The 15,240-nt window shown below is 39.8% G+C and overlaps 1 protein-coding gene across 3 annotated transcripts in view; it reads left to right on the top strand.

Moving 5' to 3' along the window:
* Positions 1 to 8,238: 8,238 nt before the first annotated feature.
* The window catches only part of BKGD (beta-keto-L-gulonate decarboxylase), a 21,004-nt gene continuing 14,002 nt past the window's right edge, over positions 8,239 to 15,240 (top strand). For all 3 annotated transcript variants that reach the window (XM_007449651.1, XM_007449650.1, XM_007449649.1), the window contains exon 1: positions 8,239 to 8,293. In XM_007449651.1, coding sequence (XP_007449713.1) covers positions 8,239 to 8,293 — 55 coding nt within the window. The remainder of the gene's footprint in view (positions 8,294 to 15,240) is intronic.

Here is a 15,240-nt window from a genome sequence, read left to right as displayed (position 1 = left end):
TCCTGGTGTGTGTTTTCCAAGCCCCTCTCAAATTTGTTGTCAATTGTCCTTTGATTTAAACAGGTTTGTGACCATACAAAATTCAGTAAATGTGATGTTGTTTCCCTGAATAAATGTAAACAGCTACTATCAGAGTAATGAAAATGTTGATGTAGTTGTGACAATTATATAAATTAATTACACATAAATTAAGGCAAAATCACATACAAGACTTTTAATATTTTCATGTAGGAACTGTCATTTCAGGTCAATCCTAAAATCTAGATTTTATTCACAGGTTCTCTTTCAGTTTTGCCTCCTTAATCTATCCAATGGAAGATTCCAGAAGAGTACTGTTAATTTCCAACGAAAGTATCAAACAGCTTTCTGCAACAATAAAAAATGTTAATTTTACGCTTAGCATACAACAGCCAAAAAGCCATTTTTCAACAGCAGTTGGGAACTAGCATGAAAATCTTTTGCATACAAAGCCAGAAGGCAGAGTATGGCCTCAGTATACCCGGGAAAATAATCAGCAGGGCTTAACTACCTCTATCCAAACTCCTGGTCTGGAATTTGCTGTTATGGGTATTAATATAAAAGTTCTGAATTCTCAAACTTTCCGATGAAAGGCTTACAGATTAAAAAAAGAAAAAGACAAAGGGCACTGTTGTGATCTCCTTAGATACTTTACAATAGTTTGGACAAAATTTTAAAAAATAATATCAGATTTTACTTTTCCATCTCCCTTATCGGGGATGCCATCATTCTTCCTATTTGTATATTGTTCTTAGTCTTTAGCATTCTTGGCAATGACAAATGAGCAACGATGAAAGAAATCCTACAAGAACAATATACTTCAAACATAGGAAACCAATAAGGTAACAGAGATCTCAGATTTGCAAAATATCCAACGGACTCCTGGTAATTTCATGATGTTTTATCGTAGTTTTCTAAAATGCAAAATCTAAGAAATAAGTCACGAAATAACTGCCCCAAAAGAAATTCAACAAGTGGATCCAATGGCACTGATGGTATACCTGAGATTTAAAAAAAAAAAAATCAGAGCGTATTATCAAAATTAAAGTTGACTCAAAACCTCTTTTTCGGAAACTAGAAAGCATTCCTACGGAACTGTGGCTTCCTATTCCGAGATTCTGCGACGAGGAGCACATGGCGATAGTGCCCTTCACTGACTCTAACAATTCCCCTTCAGCACTTTGTGCGATTTTGGGGCGAGCGTCTCCAGGAAGCGCCTAACCTCGTGCAAGGAGAACGGCGTCAGCAATGGTTACCTCGCACTTAACTCCTATTAATTCAAAAAATGTGTATTGTATGTACCACCTTTTAACATCTACATGCCAGACAACGGACCACGCCCATGCTATAATCGTGTACTGTGGGCCGCAGTAAAGCCACTAGGCCCGAAGTCCACAAAAACCACGAGCCCTCCGCCCTCGGGGACTGACTTCCGCGGCTGGACCCCGCCATGCCACGCAGGGGCCTGGGAAAAGCTACAAGAGGAAACCCTCCCCCGCCCACAAGGCCCGGAAGCCCCCGTCCTCTTTCCTACCCGTCGAGAGGGCAGACAGCTTGCACCAACCAGCGCCGGCTCGGCATGGGCCTCAGCTGCGTACCAGATACCCGCCACCCCTCCCTAGGAAGTCCGCATTCACCAACCTCCGGAACCCCCCGGCACTCCAACAAGCTAACAACCACCAACCTCTATCACCGCGCTGGAGGAAAGAATGGGCGGGCTGCGTGCCCCACCTAATAGTGAGACCGAAGTCTCGCGATAACAATTTGACTCCAGGAAGAAAGTGAGAGGTGGGAAGTGGCGACCCGCGGGGCGCCATTTTGATCTCCGTGAGGGGAGGAGCGATTTCGAGCGGGCGGGGTCTGATCTCCCGGATCCAGAGGAGACAGTTGACTGAGGCAAGATCGGGTTTCAGCTGTAGGCTTCCCTCACCGATTAGGTAAGTGGAGTAGACAAGAATGTTTCGGCAAACTACAAGAAATAAATTGTGGGGTCAGGTGAACGGAATGACTGTGAACTGCAAGGAAACAGGCACTCCACCTGCTTTGCTTCCAGTGGTCTCGCCTTGCCTGAGCTGTCCTCTGACTTCCCAAAATCTGATCTCGAGTGTGTGGGGGGGTGTGCGTGTGTACGGTGCCAGGTGTGTTTTGTCATATTATGTCTACTTTTGCCTTCAGAAATCTCCTCTGCGTTAAATTGTAAGACGATCATGCTTTGACCGAGACTCAAAATGTGTAACCTTTGTACTGGAAGCCAGTGTTACCCCGTAGTACATCCAGGTCCCCTCTCCCCTTCGGACTTTTGTTAACTGCTCTTTCACTCAGAGCTAAGTGTCATCCTCCCAGGGGTTGGTTAACATATCACAAGAGATACCAGCGGCGAATTTTTGTTTGTTTTCTCCCTTAGTTCCCTGAATGATTAATGAATGTTAAAATAAAAGTTTAAACTAGTTTAGTTTTGGTATTTTGGGGTTTTTTTCCCAAAAGTATTTACAAAAAGGAATGAGCTGGCTTGATTTGTCCACTTTCAGACCTCTTGTATCATATGATAAAACCAGGAAAGCCGTCTAGTCTTAATCTGTGGTTAGTGTCATCTTCGGATTGGACAGACCTGGAGGGTAATCTAGCCTCTTTACTCAATTTTGCTCTAAATGTTGAACAATTCCAGGCACAGACAGTCGAGTCTTCTAGGCATTATGAAGTACCGTAAGCTCCAGAACAGGGATTGCATGTCTTATTCACTGCCATGTTCCATAACATGCCAGCCTATGTAATTTCTGAGTCTCAGTACGAAAGGAAAATGCAGGGCCCCTTGTTCAAAACGCAGGGGGAAAGTGCCATTAAAGGTACTAAAATATAAGCTGTCTCCTTTCTTCTGTAGTACCTCTTTCCACTTGTCATTATGTTTTAATTAATAGCATGAATTTGCTATTATTAATGACATTAATCATTCTATTTTGATTTATTATTAATCACTAACTATACTATTATTAATTAATAGCATTAATTTGCTATTTATTGTCACTCTAAGTAAAGAAAAATTGAGTTTAACTCATTAGCATGAGATTTACCACTCTATATTCTGCAATACCAGTTTTAAATACAAACATAAGAACATTTAGCTTGTACGCAGAATTACTGAAATTTCACAATTCGTACTATGTAGGCATATGTATTTTGTTCTTACTAGGACACTGGATACTGCACAAAACTAGCACCCCTGTATTTATTTTACTTCTCCACGTGTGCACATTCTACCGACACTACGGAATCCAGGGAATTTGAGTCTCGATGAGCTCCCTTGGACTGTGCATCCACCAGCATTCTATGCTCACAGGACTTAAACGCTTTTTGTGAATGGGAAGCAAGGAGTGGTGGTGGACATGCACATAGACCCTCTCTCCTCTGATCCCAAGCATGTTGCATTGTCCCATCCATCTTAAAATTTCAAATATAAAGTTAAGAATTTTTTTAAATATTTATTTTTTTATTTATTTGTCTGCACCAGGTCTTAGTTGCGGCACACGGGGTCTCCATTGTGGCATGCAGGCTCTTAGTTATGGCATGCGGGATCTAGTTCCCTGACCAGGGATTGAACCTGGGCCCCCTGCATTGGGAGCATGCAGTCTTAACCACTGGACCACCAGGGAAGTCCCTAAAGTTAAGAATTTAAAGATGGTGGCAATGGAGCATAAACCACGTGCTATTCTGAGCACATGCTCCTGTGTTAACTTCACTAGTTGCACATCCATGAAGCCAGCCGTGTCCCAGAGCCTTATGAGTCTGGAATATCATAAATGTTCAATAAAAAAAACTAAGGCTGAACTGGTATCCATTGTATGCTAGGTACTTGGAAGACAAATATGAGAAATACAGTCCTATCTTCAAAGAGATCACAGTCTAAGGGACAGAAACAAAGCAAACAGATGACCACAGGTATACTGAGTGCTATTAAGGTTGCTCTATACAAACTTTCCCTTATTGTGAGCTGAATTGTATCATTCCCTCACCCAGTTAATGGCAAAGTATAATGTGATGAGTTCTGGGTTTACAGTGGGCTAGATTTGGTTTTGAATTCTGTTTCTGCCACTTAATAGCTGAGTGATCTGGAGTAAATAATATATTCTCTTTGGCCTATTTCCTCTTGTAAAATGAGAAGGATAATATGTCTTTGTGTGAGGTTTTGAAGGAATGTCTCTAAAGTGTCTAACATACTGTCTGGTTTACAGAATGCAGTTTGTCAATAGTTATCAGCCATAGTTGGTCTACCCCTTTAGGCATTGCCTCTGCAGTTCCATTTATCCTTCTGCCTCCTATCTTCCATTCTTCCCTTCTCTAGACCCTACTTCTGGGCCACTGACTCCCAGCAGTGGAATCTGGAGAGTAAATGTTGTTTGCCTCCGTGTGGCCCAAAGCTGTCCTCCTAGAGCCACTCTGGATTTGTATTAGAACTTTTCTAACCCTTTTCTCTCATCACTCCAACTCCAATCTCCTCTTCCCTATCTCTCACTCACACAGAAACACACTTATACACACTACCACGCTGCCTTCTGGGCTTTTGGCTTGCATTTCTAAACCAGTTATTCAGGCTGTAGCCTCCTAGGGTTGGAATTTGTTTCTGTTTTGGTGGGCAAAGAAAACAAAAACCTGACCTTTGAAAGATAGTAAAGGGTGTAAAATTAGTGTTGCAGGAGATGTAGATGGGCCGCAGGCTGAGCAGCTGAAATCTGTCCTGTGTGGGCAGCTACTCCAAGATAAGATAATGCCAGGAGCTGGGAGGAGCTGAGTCCCACCCAGAAAAAAAATAAAGAGACCACAGTTTTCTCATTCTCAAGGTCAAGGAGATCTTCCCAACTATACAGGTACAGAAAGGCTGGGGTTGTAGGGAAGGGAGGGGGCACCACCCCATAGCAGGTGATGTCAACCTTCCCATAGGTCTCTACATTAAGAGATGTGCGCACTACAGGGGAGAACCCTGAGTTATACCAAATACGGACTCAGAGCCAGGCAAAGCAAGACATTGGCCAGAGGAAACCTGCAAGAAATGCCCCATATAAGTGATTTAAACTAACACGAAGACGCAACTCTCTTAGTCCACCCATGTGTGTCTATTTACACGTACTTTTTTCCCTCCTAATAAACACTTTGCTTGTTTCACTACTTTCCATCTCTTTGTTGAAATTAATTTTTACAAATAAGACAAGCCAGGGGCCTTGTCACTAGCCACTGGCCCTCGTGGTGTAGGGGCTAGGATTCAGTGCTCTCACTGCCATGGCCTGACTTCGCTGGGGAACGAGATCTTGCTTCTAGCCCCTGAAGGCCGAGGCCACCTGAGATCATTAGGATTGTATTTAATTTAAACTTGAGTCTTTATTATTCCTACTGTAAGTAGAAATATCTAGAGTGCTTTTATTATCTTCATTTTAAATAAACATGGTCTTCACTGAGCAGAGTTTTACATGTTCTTAATTAGTACTTGCTGGTTTCTAATAAAGAAAATATAAGATGATGGGCCTTCCCTGGTGGTCCAGTGGTTAACACTCCACGTTTCCACTGTGAGGGGCACGGGTTCCACTCCTGGTCTGGGAACTAGGATCCTGCATGCCTCGCAGAGCAGCCAAAAAAAAAAAAAGAAAAAGAAAGAAAGAAAATATAAGATGTCAACATTTGGAAAATCTAGGTGAAGCATATATGAGATTATTTGTACGTATTTTCTGTCCATCTGAAATTATTTCAAAAGAGTTAAAATGGCTCATTCCTAAACAATTATAGCTTATTCAATTCAAAAATATGTTTTCAGGAATTCCCTGGCTGTCCAATGGTTAGGACTCTGTGCTTCGCTTTCACTGCCGAGGGCCAGGGTTTGATCCCTGGTCAGGGAACTAATATCCTGCAAGCCGCAATGCACGGCCAAAAAAAAAGGAAAATATATTTGAGATCATCTAAAAATGATTATATAGGGTTTGGGGCCCATTATCAACACTTTACGTTTTCTTTGGGAGACCAAATTATGCATATTAAGTAAATAAAGGGTAATAAAGTATTATCTGATAAAGTACTAAAGAAATGTCGGGTCTTAAATGTATGTTTGTGGAGGATGTGTTATTTGATATTATCATCAAAATTAGAAATCCAGTTTCTAAGAAAAATGTGAATCTTTGGAAAATTAAAAAAAAATTTTTTTGGAAGAGTATTTCAAGTGATGTTGAAGGACCATCTTTCACTTACTAAGTAATGGTATATCAGAGATTATTCACATTAATGAGGTATTTCATTAACAATTTTAATGAGAACTCCAACAGTGTTCTTAGAAACAGCCTTAAGAGTTTTATCTTTATTCCTTGTTGTGATTGGCCTCCAGTGGAATTCCCCGCCCACCTCATATTACTTTCGTTTGTTTGGGTTTTTTTGCCTGCATTTTATTTAACTCTCTCTGCTTGCACACCTCATCACCTGTACACTTGAGGTAAGATACTAATCTCTGTGCATATATGTCTACTTATTGTAAAATATATTTAGCATATATTTTTAAAAAATCAAATTATAATTGGTTAGGTTATCAGAATAATTGGACATTGAAGCTGTTTACCAAGAAAATATGTTTATTTGTAAATGAAATAATTTGAATTTCAAAAGCTAATAATTTGTAGAAGTTTCCATTTCTCTTAGTAATTTAAATTTTCTCTTGTAAAAGTAATAGTCTAAGAAACTTGTTTAACTTTTAGCCTACATGTCAAATATAGAATAGAAAACACAAGTAAATTATCTATTATAGAAGTACCTGAGCATCCTGTACTGTTATCTACAACCATTTAAACACTTATTCAGAAACCTTAATAACTACCTTTGCTTCAGGATCTACAGTCCTTAAATCAACCATTAGAAAGCTGCTGCATGTTCAATGCAGATACATGACTGAAGAAAATGAATCATGTGCCCTCTTGGTTTGGTATTCCTCTTGTCTATTTTAAATGTCAGCTATTTAAGGTATTAGTATTAAAATAGGTTACTTGGACATTTCTCACTTGGAATATTAAATACAGGAAGTTATGGTTGCCTTTCTGTGAGGACACCTAAATGCCCTTTTGCCCTCTTTATATAACTGAACTCTTTCATTTCCAGAGCAGCAGCTGTTCATGCTTGGTGGACTGCAATAATTAGCCTACAATTGCTTTATTTTGTACATCCTCGTGAAACCTCAAAACTCAGATTGGGACTTGAGCCCATGGGCTGAGACTTGACCCCAGCCAAAACTCAGATTAGGGGGGGCTTCCCTGGTGGCACACTGGTTGAGAATCTGCCTGCCAATGCAGGGGACACGAGTTCGACCCCTGGTCTGGGAACATCCCATGTGCCGCAGAGCAAGTGGGCCCGTGAGCCACAACTACTGAGCCTGTGCATCTGGAGCCTGTGCTCCACAACAAGAGAGGCCGCGATAGTGAGAGGCCTGTGTACCGCGATGAAGAGTGGCCCCCGCTTGCCGCAACTAGAGAAACGCACAGAAACGAAGACCCAACACAGCCAAAAAACGCACAGAAACGAAGACCCAACACAGCCAAAAAACGCACAGAAACGAAGACCCAACACAGCCAAAAATAAATAAATAAATAAATAATCTTTGTTAATTTCATAGGTTTAAAAAAGGTTATCTAATTAAAAAAAAAACCTCAGATTGGGACTTGAACACACTGTACTTTGAGATCACAAACTCAGTACTTAATGAAGCTCAGGTTCTTTATGTCTCATCACAGAAAGAATTCAGTGAGAGACAAAGTGATAAGTAAGAAGTGGATTTTTTTAGACAGACACACTCCATAGACAGAATGCAGTCCATCTCAAAAGGTGAGACAGCCTTGGGAGAAACACACTCCACAGAGTGTGGAATATCTCAGAAGGTGAGAGGCCCCGAAATATGGGGTAGTTAGTTTTTATGGACTGGGTAATTTCATAGGCTAACAAGTGGGAGGATTATTCCAGCTATTTGGGGGAAGGGGCAGAGAATTCCAGAAATTGGGCCACTGCCCACTTTTGGCCTTTTATGGTCATGGCACCTGTGGGTGTGTCATTTAGATGCTAATGCATTACAATGAGCATATAATGAGGCTCAAGTTCTACTGGAAATCTGCCATCTTGGACTTAGTTGGTTCTAATTTTTGTGTCTCCCAACAGCTATGTCATTCTTCTAAAGGTTGTGTCCTGCCCCCTTCCTGTTTCAGAAAGAAGATGTCTTGTGCTGAGTATTCTTTTCATGTGCCAAGTCTAGAGGAGCTTGTTGGAGGTAAATGCAATACTGAGTTTTTTTTAATTATCCTAAGGAAAAAATTTTTTAAATAAAAACATTCTAAGGTAAGCTTTATGCAATAGTACTTTCGATACAGAACTAATTTTCCTTTTCTGTATTTGTTCTGTACTGTTTTTATTGAGAGAGTCCAAAACTCTGCCCCTCAAAAAAAAATCTAAATTCACGATTCAGAGATTCTTGATGAGATACGAATTTTACAGAATGAAAATGAATATGGTAATCCACGATTTAAATATGTGTGGTGCCCAAAGAGTTGTACAATATTGCTTTGTTAACTTTTTTTTTAACATCTTTATTGGAGTATAATTGCTTTACAGTGTTGTGTTAGTTTCTGCTGTATACCAACTGAATCAGCTATATGCAAACATATATCCCCATATCCCCTCGCTCTTGCGTCTCCCTCCCACCCGCCTTATCCCACCCCTCTAGGTGCTCACAAAACACCAAGCTAATCTCCCTGTGCCATGCAGCTGCTTCCCACTAGCTATCTATTTAACATCTGGTCCTGTATATATGTCAATGCTGCTGTTTTACTTCGTCCCAGCTTACCCTTACCCTTCCCCGTGTCCTCAAGTCCATTCTCTACATCTGCGTCTTTATTCCTGTCCTGCCCCTAGGTTCTTCAGAACCTTTTTTTTTTTTAGATTCCATATATATGTGTTAGCATATGGTATTTGTTTTTCTCTTTCTGACTTACTTCACTCTGTATGACAGTCTCTAGGTCCATCCACCTCACTACAAATACCCAATTTTGTTTCTTTTTATGGCTGAGTAATATTCCATTGTATATATGTGCCACATCTTCTTTATCCATTCATCTGTCGATGGACACTTAGGTTGCCTCCATGTCCTGGCTATTGTAAATAGTGCTGCAGTGAACATTGTGGTACATGACTCTTTTTGAATTATAGTTTTGTCATGGTATATGCCCAGTAGTGGGATTGCTGAATCATATGGTAGTTCTATTTTTAGTTTTTTAAGGAACCTCCATACTGTTCTCCATAGTGGCTGTACCAATTTACATTCCCACCAATAGTGCAAGAGGGTTTCCTTTCTCCACAACCTCTCCAGCATTTATTGTTTGTAGATTTTTTGAGGATGGCCATTCTGACTGGTGTGAGGTGATACCTCATTGTAGTTTTGATATACATTTCTCTAATGATTAGTGATGTTGAGCATCCTTTCATGTATTTGTTGGCAATCTGTATATCTTCTTTGGAGAAATGTCTGTTTAGGTCTTTTGCCCATTTTTGGATTGGGTTGTTTGTTTTTTTGATATTAATCTGCATGAGCTGCTTGTATATTTTGGAGATTAATCTTTTATCAGTTGCTTCATTTGCAAGTACTTTCTCCGATTCTGAGTGTTCTTTTCCTCTTTTTTTATTGTTTCCTTTGCTGTGCAAAAGCTTATAACTTTCATTAGATCCCATTTGTTTATTTTTGTTTTTATTTCAATTTCTTTTGGAGGTAGGTCAAAAGGGATCTTGCTGTAATTTATGTCATAGAGTGTTCTGCCTATGTTTTCCTCTAAGAGTTTTATGCTGTCTGGCCTTACATTTAGGTCTCTAATCCATTTTGAATTTATTTTTGTGTATGGTGTTAGGGAGTGTTCTAATTTCATTCTTTTACATGTAGCTGTCCAGTTTTCCCAGCACCACTTATTGAAGAGACTGTCTTTTCTCCATTGTATACTCTTGCCTCCTTTATCAAAGATAAGGTGACCATATATGCATGGGTTTATCGCTGGGCTTTCTATCCAGTTCCATTGATGTATATTTCTGTTTTTGTGCCAGTACCATATTGTCTTGATTACTGTAGCTTTGTAGTATAGTCTGAAGTCAGGGAGAATGATTCCTCCAGCTCCGTTTTTCTTTCTCAATCTTGCTTTGGCTATTCGGGGTCTTTTATATTTCCATACAAATTGTGAACTTTTTTGTTCTACTTCTGTGAAAAATGCCATTGGTAGTTTGATAGGGATTGCATTGAATCTGTAGATTGCTTTGGGTAGTAGAGTCATTTTCACAATGTTGATTCTTCCAATCCAAAAACATGGTATATCTCTCCATCTGTTTGTATCATCTTTAATTTCTTTCATCATTGTCTTATAGTTTTCTGCATTACAGGTCTTTTGTTTCCTTAGGTAGGTTTATTCCTAGGTATTTTATTCTTTTTGTTGCAGTGGTAAATGGGAGTGTTTCTTTAATTTCTATTTCAGAGTTTTCGTCATTAGTGTATAGGAATGAAAGAGATTTCTGTGCATTAATTTTGTACCCTGCTACTTTACCAAATTCATTGATTAGCTCTACTAGTTTTCTGGTAGCATCTTTAGGATACTCTATGTATAGCATCATGTCATCTGCAAACAGTGACAGTTTTACTTCTTTTCTGATTTGGATTCCTTTTATTTCTTTTATTCTCGGATTGCTGTAGCTAAAACTTCCAAAACTATGTTGAAAAATATTGGTGAGAGTGGGCAAACTTGTCTTGTTCCTGATCTTAGAGGAAATGGTTTCAGTTTCCAGAAACCATGGTTTCACCATTGAGAATGATGTTGGCTGTGGCTTTGTCATATACGGCCTTTATTATGTTGAGGTAGGTTCCTTCTATGCCTACTTTCTGGAGAGTTTTTAGCATAAATGGGTGTTGAATTTTGTCAAAAGCTTTTTCTGCATATATTGAGATGATCATGTGTTTTTTATCCTTCAATTTGTTAATATGGTGTATCATATTGATTGATTTGTTTATATTGAAGGATCCTTGCATTCCTGGGATAAACCCCACGTGATCATGGTGTATGATCCTTTTAATGTGCTGTTGGATTCTGTTTGCTAGTATTTTGTTGAGGATTCTTGCACCTATGTTCATCAGAGATATTGACCTGTAATTTCTTTTGTTGTGACATCTTTCTTTGGTTTTCGTATCAGGGTGATGGTGGCCTTGTAGAATGAGTTTGGGAGTGTTCCTGCCTCTGCTATATTTTGGAAGAGTTTGAGAAGGATAGGTGTTAGCTCTTCTTTAAATGTTTGAAAGAATTCTCCTGTGAAGCCATCTGGTCCTGGGCTTTTGTTTGTTGGAAGATTTTTAATCACAGTTTCAATTTCAATGCTCGTGATTGGTCTGTTTATATTTTCTATTTCTTCCTGGTTCATATTTAGAAGGTTGTACTTTTCTAAGAATTTGTCCATTTCTTCCAGGTTGTCCATTTTATTGCCATATAGTTGCTTGTAGTAATCTCTTATGATCCTTTGTATTTCTGCAGTGTCAGTTCTTACCTCTCCTTTTTCATTTCTAATTCTGTTGATTTGAGTCTTCTCCCTTCTTTTTCTTCATGAGTCAATTTTATTTATCTTGTCAAAGAACCAACTTTTAGTTTTATTGACCTTTGCTATCATTTCCTTCATTTATTTCTGATCTGATCTTTATAATTTCTTTCCTTCTGCCAACTTAGGGTGTTTCTTGTTCTTCTTTCTCTGTTGCTTTAGGTATAAGTTTAGGTTGTTTATTTGAGATTTTTCTTGTTTCCTGAGGTAGGATTATATTCCTATAAACTTCCCTCTTAGAACTGTTTTTGCTGCATCGCATAGGTTTTGGATCATTGTATTTTGTCATTTATTTCTAGGTGTTTTTTGATTTCCTCTTTGATTTCTTCAGTGATCTCTTCGTTATTTGGTAGTGTATTGTTTAGCCTCCACATGTTTGTATTTTTTACAGTTTTTTTCCTGTAATTGATATCTAGGCTCATAGCATTGTGGTCGGAAAAGATACTTGATATGATTTCAATTTTCTTAAATTTACCAAGGCTTGATTTGTGACCCAAGATATGGTGTATCCTGGAGAATGTTTCATGGGCACTTGAGATGAAAGTGTATTCTGTTGTTTTTGGATGGAATGTCCTATAAATATCAATTAAGTCCATCTTGTTTAATGTGTCATTTAAAGCTTGTGTTTCCTTATTTATTTTCATTTTGGATGATCTGTCCATTGGTGAAAGTGGGGTGTTAAAGTTCCCTATTATGATTGTGTTACTAGCGATTTCCCCTTTTATGGCTGTTAGTATTTGCCTTATGTATTGAGGTGCTCCTATGTTGGGTGCATAAATATTTACAATTGTTATTCTTGTTGGATTGATCCCTTGATCATTATGTAAGTGTCCTTCTTTGTCTCTTGTAATAGTCTTTATTTTAAAGTCTATTTTATGTGATATGAGAATTGCTACTCCAGCTTTCTTTTGATTTCCATTTGCATGGAATATCTTTTTCCATCCCCTCACTTTCAGTCTGTATGTGTCGCTAGGTCTGACGTGGGTCTCTTGTAGACAGCATATGTACAGTTCTTGTATTTGTATCCATTTAGCCAGTCTATGTCTTTTGGTTGGAGCATTTAATCCATTTACATTTAAGGTAATTATCAATATGTATGTTCCTGTTACCATTTTCTGAATTGTTTTGGGTTTGTTTTTGTAGGTCTTCTCCTTCTCTTGTGTTTCCTGCCTAGAGAAGTTCCTTTAGCATTTGTTGTAAAGCTGGTTTGGTGGTGCTGAATTCTCTTAACTTTTGCTCATCTGTAAAGGTTTTAATTTCTCTGTCAAATCTGAATGAGATCCTTGCTGGGTAGAGTAATCTTGGTTGTAGTTTTTCCCTCTCATCACTTTAAATATGTCCTGCCACTCCCTGCTGGCTTGCAGTTTCTGCTGAAAAATCAGCTGTTAACCTAATGGGGATTCCCATGTATGTTATCTGTTGCTTTTCCCTTGCTGCTTTCAATATTTTTTCTTTGTATTTAATTTTTGTTAGTTTGATTAATATGTGTCTCAGTGTGCTTCTCTTTGGGTTTACCCTGTATGGTCCCCTCTGTTCTTCCTGGACTTGATTCACTATTTCCTTTCCCATGTTAGGGAAGTTTTCGATGATAATCTCTTCAAATATTTTCTCAGACCCTTTCTTTTTCTCTTCTTCTTCTGGAACCCCTATAAGTAGAATGTTGGTGCATTTAATGTTGTCCCAGAGGTCTCTGAGACTGTCCTCAATTCTTTTCATTCTTTTTTCTTTATTCTGCTCCCTGGTAATTATTTCCACCATTTTATCTTCCAGCTCATTTATCCGTTCTTCTGCCTCAGTTATTCTGCTATTGATTCCTTCTAGAGTATTTTAAATTTCAGTTATTGTGTGGTTCATCACTGTTTGTTTGCTCTTTAGTTCTTCTAGATCCTTGTGAAATGTTTCTTGTATTTTCTCCATTCTGTTTGTGAGATTTTGGATCATCTTTACTATCATTACTCTGAATTCTTCTTCAGGTAGCTTGCCTATTTCATCTTCATTTATTTGGTCTTGATGGTTTTTACCTTGCTCCTTCGTGTGTAACAAATTTTTTTGTCGTTTCATTTTTTTTTTTTTTTTTGATGGGTGGTGCTGTATTCCTGTCTTACTGGTTGTTTGGCCTGAGATGTCCAGCACTGGAGTTTGCATGCAGTTGGATAGAGCTGGGTCTTGATGCTGATATGAAGATTTCTTAGAGGTGTCACTCCAATTGATATTCCATGGGGTCTGAGGTTCTGTGTTAGTCCAGTGGTTTGGACTCAGAGCTCCCACCAAAGGAGTTCGGGCCCGACCTCCAGCCTGGGAACCAAGATCCTGCAAGCTTCGTGGCACAGGAAAAAAAAAAAAAGGGAAGAAAGAAAAAAAAATGGAGCAGTACAATATGAAAAAATAAAATAAAATTAGAAAGATAAAAAATGTTAGAAAAATAAAATAATAATTGAAACAACTGCAACAAGGTAAAATAACAGAAAAAAGAAAAATAAATAAAGGTGCGGGGGAACAAGCCAAAAGGAGAGATCACTAACGAAGTATAAAGAATAAAATAAAATTAGAAAAATAAAAGATTAGGAAAAAAAAAAATATAAAAGAATCGACAACAGTGAATCTACAAGGTAAAACAGAACCCCAATCTAAAAGAAGAAAAAAGAAAAAAAAAAGTCTTGGCTATAGGGGTAGAGTTTAGGCAGGGGGTGGAACTTAGGCAGAGGTGGGGTTTTGGGTGGGGTCGGACCTAGGCCGGTGGGGGTGTGACATTTGAGGGTGGGGCAGGGCCTAGGCAGGGTGATGTTGGAGCATGGGGTGGGGCCTCTGCTTAGGACCTGCACAGAAGGGGAGATGTAGCACTTCGAAAGGTGGGCCCCTGGATTGTAGAGTTCCGGAGTTTGGAGGCAGGGCCCTGAGTGAGGGTGTGTGGGTGGGGTTTAGGCCCAGCACATTGGAGGGGGTCTCAGAGGGTGTCTTCGAGTGTAGAGGTGGGGCCCTGGGTGGGGGTGTAGGAGTGGGGCTTAGGCTCTGCATGGCAGGAGAGAGGCTCCAAGGGCAGAGGATTAGGCCCTGGAGCCCAACAGGCTCCCTGGTGCCTAAGAGGACAGGGAAAGCACTGGCCCCGTTCCCTTCCGTTCATTTGTGCCCCTCCCCCACTGTCTTCCCCAGGGTCTCCCCCATCATTGCTGGAACCCTAACCATGACTGGGTCCCACTGGGCGTAGTAACTCCTTCCCTCCCCTGGCCACCCCTCAGGGGTGCCGGTCCCATAGGTCCAGCCTTTACTTTTGCTCCCCCTTCCCTCCCTCTCACTCCCTCAGGACCCACACGCCTGGAGGGGGCCTATGTGGGCAGGGGATTAGGCCCGGGATCTCAACAGGTTCCTGGGGGTCTAAGTGGGCAGGGGAAACCTGGCCATGCTCCCTTTTGATCCTCTGCTCTCCCAGTGGTTCCCCAATTTCCCACTTCGTGTGTGGGATCCCTTCCCCTCCCCCAGCCACCCAAGAGGTGACCACTGTTCTGAACTGTTCTGACCTGTTAGAACCTTAGATTAGCTGCCTGTCTTTGAAATACATATGAGTCATATAACACATACTTTCATGTCTTACTTTTTTTTTTTTTT

Source organism: Lipotes vexillifer, unplaced genomic scaffold, assembly GCF_000442215.2.
Source record: "Lipotes vexillifer unplaced genomic scaffold, Lipotes_vexillifer_v1.1 scaffold536, whole genome shotgun sequence".
Taxonomy (NCBI): domain Eukaryota; kingdom Metazoa; phylum Chordata; class Mammalia; order Artiodactyla; family Lipotidae; genus Lipotes; species Lipotes vexillifer.
This window is presented reverse-complemented; position numbering and strand designations above follow the sequence as displayed.